This window comes from Arvicanthis niloticus, chromosome 10 (genome assembly GCF_011762505.2).
Source record: "Arvicanthis niloticus isolate mArvNil1 chromosome 10, mArvNil1.pat.X, whole genome shotgun sequence".
In the NCBI taxonomy this organism is placed as follows: domain Eukaryota; kingdom Metazoa; phylum Chordata; class Mammalia; order Rodentia; family Muridae; genus Arvicanthis; species Arvicanthis niloticus.
In genome coordinates this window covers 23,607,581-23,613,854 of record NC_047667.1, presented here as the reverse complement: position 1 = coordinate 23,613,854, position 6,274 = coordinate 23,607,581, and the positions used below count along the sequence as shown (strand labels likewise).

The 6,274-nt window shown below is 41.6% G+C and overlaps 1 protein-coding gene across 3 annotated transcripts in view; it reads right to left on the bottom strand.

Annotated features, from left to right (window-relative positions):
- Positions 1 to 572: 572 nt before the first annotated feature.
- Positions 573 to 6,274, bottom strand: part of Klhl12 (kelch like family member 12) — a 34,389-nt gene continuing 28,687 nt past the window's right edge. For all 3 annotated transcript variants that reach the window (XM_034513154.2, XM_034513155.2, XM_076941233.1), the window contains 5 exons: positions 5,946 to 6,141; positions 4,122 to 4,280; positions 3,732 to 3,830; positions 2,283 to 2,469; positions 573 to 2,104 (listed from right to left, as the gene is read on the bottom strand). In XM_034513154.2, coding sequence (XP_034369045.1) covers positions 1,978 to 2,104; positions 2,283 to 2,469; positions 3,732 to 3,830; positions 4,122 to 4,280; positions 5,946 to 6,141 — 768 coding nt within the window. In that variant the 3' untranslated portion in view covers positions 573 to 1,977. The remainder of the gene's footprint in view (positions 2,105 to 2,282; positions 2,470 to 3,731; positions 3,831 to 4,121; positions 4,281 to 5,945; positions 6,142 to 6,274) is intronic.

Here is a 6,274-nt window from a genome sequence, read left to right as displayed (position 1 = left end):
ATCCTCTTGTTCTGTTTCTTCTGGCTCTGAGACTAAGAGACTTGTGGTTTTAGCTGGGTATGGTGGTGCACACCTTTTAATAGCAGCGCTGGGCAGGCAGAGGCAGGAGGATCAATGCCAGCCTGGTCTACACATCAAGTTTTCAGGACAGCCAGAGCTCAGTTGTGTGGCAAGCCCTGTACACAGCTATTTGTATGATCATATGCCATTAACTGAAGCAAACACAAAACCACTAGGGTGACAAAAAACCCTAAAATTCATGTATGCTAAAATTGTTCAAGGCTGCTGCTTTATCTTTTTGGTTTGCTTTTTGTTTTTCAAGTCAGGGTTTTTCTGTGTATCCCTGGCTGTCCTGGATCTCACGCTGTAAGACTAGGCTGGCCTCAAACTCACACCTGCCTCTGCCTCCTGAGTGCTGGGATTAAAGGCACCACTGCCCAGCTCTGTCTGTCTGTCTGAGCTTGTTGGCAGGGCAGGCATCAGGTAAACATGTTGGATGACACACCAAGAGCCTGGATGTCCCTCAACGTATCTGCTGAAGGCAGCAATACCCACAAATTCTCTTACAGCCATTTGAGACAGTCCATTTTTAATGTTTTCTTAAAAAAATACAAAGGAAATTAACTCTGTCAGCAAACACAATTCAAGGAAAGAGGAAAAGTGGGATTCCAGAGCAAACGGAAAGTGCAGCCAGTTTAGGCTGCCACAGTCTCCTATTTGCTATACCAGTAATTCAAGAGTTTCACCATATGACACAAGTGCCTAGAGTGGCAGCTCAGGAATATGGGCAGAGGTACAGAAACAAAAGATTTTCAATAGTCCTTGATTATTTTGTTCCAGGATTGAGTAAAATACACTGTAAAGACAGGCACAGAAGCTATAGCAGGAAGAGAACTGAATGTACCACACAGCAGTATTGAGCACTCCTTAGTGGAAGTGTGCCCTTAAAACAATAGGGCAGTCATCAGGTACCTGAACTACTAGGCTGTAGCCACCCCACCCATCCCCAAATAAATAGTGTGGAGGCATAGTAACGTGGAACGCTTGATCACCAGGAAGATGGTCTTTTCACCTAGTTAAAGACAAATATTGCCACGGCTATAGGAGCCCTGGCAGGGACTAAGACGGTTGTAAAATCACAGATATTTCTACTTTACCACAGGTATATTGAACTCTGCACATTTACAGCATCTCTTTCTCTAACTTTTTCCACTGTTAATCTCTCAGTCTCCAATGCCAAGATGGTACCACATTTTACATTAGAAAGACCGTGGAATCAAATAATGTCCTTTCTAGCCTTCCAATTTATACTTCAGTGATCTTCTGGGTTCACTCACATTCCATTCAGCTCCAGCCACTTATTCAAACCTCTGTACCAACTATGTCTCCCTAAGTGAGAACAACATGACTCTTCCTTCTTGGCCTCTCAAATTTTAACAGTGATCTCTTGGTTTCCTACAGAAAGGAACTGTGGAGCCTTGGGCTACCTCTGTACTTAGAAAAGATACTTTTGCTTCTGAGAGGGAAAAGGATTTTGATTTTTACCAAGCTTATATAAACTGATTCCGTCCAATCACCGAGGATGGACACTGCCCACATCTAGCAGGCCGTACTCACCTTAATTCTCTGTAATATATGAGGCACAACATACATACATACATACAAACATACATTCTCCCAAGCACATGGTAAGTTAGAAACAGTAAGAAAGTGCTCCTCAGACCACAGAGTCATGATCTGGTTTCTCACATCCAAATGTGCATTCTCTTCCTTTGAGTACCTGTTCCCCATGCTTCTGAGCAAGATTACCAGTGCGAAGGAAGAGTGTGCATCAAATAAGTACAATCGTCACAGCACTGGTGCCTGTAATCACCCTGTGCACACAGTGAGAAATAAACATTCTGGAAAGGATCCTTGATTCTCCCACAAACTGTTCCTTGGAGTAGTCATTGGCTCCAGCTGGTGTTCAAATAACATTTACTTTTCTCGGAGAACACACACACCAGCATCACAGCGCTGAGTTCCCATGGAGGCCACTACTTCCCAGCTGTCGATGATAGGGTCATAACACTCAATGCTGCTCAGCAGAGAATTCCCATCGTATCTGACGGGCAAAAAAAAAAAACAGAAAGAAATGAGGTTTTCATCCCTTTACATACAAGGAAAGCAGCCCCAGTGCCCCAGTGCCCCAGTGGTTGTTCCCCACAACACACATTACGCCTTCATCCCAAATGGCTTCTTGCCTTGGATACATGATTCTAGCCCACTTTCAAAATCCTCACCCTGCAATTGCATAGAGTCTCCCTCGAAGCACTGTGGCCCCTACATAGCATCGTGGCGTGGTCATACTTGTGACAGTTGTCCAGGAATCAGTGCGAATGTTATAAGCTTCAACAGAAGAAAGGTGGGCTGTACCATCAAACCCTCCCACCACATAAATATGGTCATTCAGTAGGGCTACACCAGCACCTGGGGAAAAAGAGCATTAGCAAATAAATGGCAATACGCCTAGCATCTGAACCCAGTAACAAACATGGTCTATAATGGCTGAATTGTAGAGATGAGGGATGCAGACGTGTCAAAGCACTAGAATGGAGTAATACAGCAAATATTAGTGTACGCATTGGAAAACCCTTAGGCTAGCACCTGAAATTCTAGCAGAAGACTGACAAAGGTCTCATCTCTGCTTTCACTAATTCACAGTCTATCTCTCTTCAGTTGGCTACACAAAAAGCAGGAAGAAACATGTTAGTAAAAATGAGAGGAGCACAGGAGAATGACCATGGCTCTGCTGTGATCTCTGTCAGAGGCATGGTGTTTGCATCACAGTCTATTCCACTAAGAGTTCTTAGCTGTTATTGGGATGTACCTCTATGACAGAGTACTTGCCTAGTATATGCAAGACCCTGTGTGCAGTACTCAGAATTTTAAAAAGAAAGTATTTTTAGGCATTAGAGATTTTATGAAATACTTATTGCCTTTTATTACCAGGTATATGTCACATATCTGTAATCCTGGGATTACTTGGAGTCTAAAGTTAATGTGAGCTACATACTACATACAGTGAAATCTTAGATTTTAAAAAAAAAAAAAAATCACCAATGTAGTGGTATAACTTGAAGCCAGAAGCAGGAGGATCACCTCATAGCAACTTGTACACTGACCAGGACTGCACAGTAGGACCCTCAAAACAAAGTCCATCCAGGTTTGTCAGAGCATGCCTTTAATCCCAGCACTCAGGAGGCAGAAGCAGGTGTAGGTGGATCTCTGTGAACTCAAGGTCAGCCTGGTCTACAGAGTGAGTTCCAGGACAGCCAGGGCTATACAGAGAAACCCTGTCTTTAAAACAGCAAAACATCAACATCCAAAGAGTACAAAAAGCAAAGACACAGACCTCAACAGGACAAACACATTTATTTAACATGTACTACACATACAAAATGAGGCTAGTGGTCAAACTTCAAAAATAGAAAAAGAAGTACTAAAGAATAAGAAATCACTCTCCTCAAATGGACAATCCAGCTCAAAGTTTAAACTACCTTCCTTCATCCTAGTATTTTAGGGAAGGTGGAAGTGGAGGAGACTGGACTGTGACTCGCATTCATAGTGGGTCTATGCTGAAGTAAGAACTACTTACTTCCTGTCCTACTGATCTCACACCCAGTAACTACACCATCACCATGCACCTCAAGATTGACAGCACTTTCATTATGTCATAGATTTGGTCTTACCAGAACGCTTGGTGGCCATAGGTGTAACGTTAGTCCAGTGTCCTGTATGGGGATCATATTTCTCAACTGAATTTAATATATTCAAGCCATCATATCCTCCTGAAAGACAAAGTGGAGAACATTCCAAAGAGAAAGGTAGGTTCTCAGGTTCATTTTAGTTGCCCTTCTGTGACTAACTCAATTGACTCTCTCAGCTCTATTTTTTCTAGAGGTCCAGGTCAGACACTATGGAACATCCTACATATTGCTTACAAGAAAAACATAATCCTATGCATGGACAATATATTGAGATAAATCAGAATTTTTGTTGATGCAAGTATATGCACTTAATTCTGTCCTCCAGAGTCTGGTAAGCACTAAGCTCTCTCCAGCCCCATCCCAGGCTCATACCTAGACAGTAGATTATTCCGCTGGCCACTACTAGTCCTGCGCCCTCTCGCGCTGTCTGCATATCTCCCAGCATGCTCCACTGGTCAATGTTTGGGTCATAGCGCTCCATACTTGTGTGACGCCTGCTCCCATCAAAGCCTCCAGAGACATAGATCATATCTACTCAGAGTGAACAAAGAACGACAAATTACCCATTGTTAACGTGGGGGAGGAGGGGGTGTACACATGAATATAACACTTGGGAGGTTCAGAAGGAGGTTCAGGAGTTTAAGGCCATTCCTGGCTACAGACTAAGTTAAGTTAGCTAGCCTGAGCTATTTCAGAACTTATCCCAAGCAAACAAATTCTTCTATTTCTTCAAGTTGATTTTTATTATTATTCAGAAATTCCCCACTATGTACAGTAATTGTATATGGTACTGTATGATATTACATAAATTCCCCACTGTGTACAGTAATTGCATATGGTAATGTATGATATTACATAAAACCCCACTGTGTACAGTAATTGCATATGGTACTGTATGATACTACATAAATTCCCCACTGTGTATAGCAATTGTATATGGTACTGTATGATACTACATAAATTCCCCACTGTGTACAGTAATTGTATATGGTACCGTATGATGCTACATAAATTCCCCACTGTGTACAATAATTGCATATGGTACTGTATGATACTACATAAATTCCCCACTGTGTATAGTAATTGCATATGGTACTGTATGATACTACATAAATTCCCCACTGTGTACAGTAATTGCATATGGTACTGTATGATACTACATAAAACCCCACTGTGTATAGTAATTGTATATGGTACTGTATGATACTACATAAAACCCCACTGTGTACAGTAATTGCATATGGTACTGTATGATACTACATAAAAACCCACTGTGTACAGTAATTGCATATGGTACTATATGATACTACATAAAAACCCACTGTGTACAGTAATTGCATATGGTACTATATGATACTACATAAAAACCCACTGTGTACAGTAATTGCATATGGTACTGTATGATACTACATAAATTCCCCACTGTGTACAGTAATTGCATATGGTACTGTATGATACTACATAAAACCTCACTGTGTACAGTAATTGTATATGGTACTGTATGATACTACATAAAACCCCACTGTGTACAGCAATTGCATATGGTACTGTATGATACTATATAAGCACATTCTTGTAAAGTATATTTTGTACTCCGAGCATTTTCCCCTTAAATAATGTCACTTAAGTCTCAGAAAGAAGAAAGGCAGTACAAACAAGCATTTAAAGCTCATGCCTGTAAGCCTAAGTGTGAGACAAAGGTAAGCTGCACAGAAAAACTTAGCCAACTCCAGCTCAAGAAAATAAAAATTCTTTAAAAAAAAAAAAAAAAAAAAAAAAAAAAAGAGCTGGGTAGTGGTGGTGCACACTTTAAATCTCAGCACTCCGGAGGCACAGGCAGGTGGATCTTTGAGTTCAAGGCCAGCCTGGTCTACAAAGGGAATTTAAGGGCAATCATGGCTCCACAGAGAAACCCTGTCTTGAAAGACAAAACAAAACAAACAACTAAAAAGAAATACATTTAGAGATTGTCCACATGGAGTTTATAAAACCAGGATCAGTGCCCACTACCACACAGCACAATGAAACATGAATCACCAGCTTTATAGTCAGTATTGAAATGTCTACAAATAATGAATAGTTTCTGCTAAAAGACATTTCTAAAAGCAAAACTGAGTGTTTGAACTCAGATATTTAGTCATGCTCCTACCAAACAGTAGGAGAGCTATATAAAGCATCATTTGTTGTCAAAGCTACCTCCCAGTGTGGTGGCTCCAGCCAGGCCTCGCCGCACATTCATAGGGGCCACAGAGTACCACACACCATCTTCATCTGCTGTGTAGTCAAGACACTCCACTGAACTGAGGCGCGAACGGCCATCGTAGCCACCAATTACATAGATCCGGTCGTGTAAGGAAACTGAGGCCACATACCGCCTCTTTCGAGTGATACTCTGGATTGGGAGAGAAGACGAATAATACCATTCAGATGAGCAAGCTCTAGCCCCTTTTCTTCCCCATCCTGCCTGTTTTAATTTTCTTTGCCTCTTCCCTGCCATCGGAAACCCCTTTGTGGCTAAGGTTCAT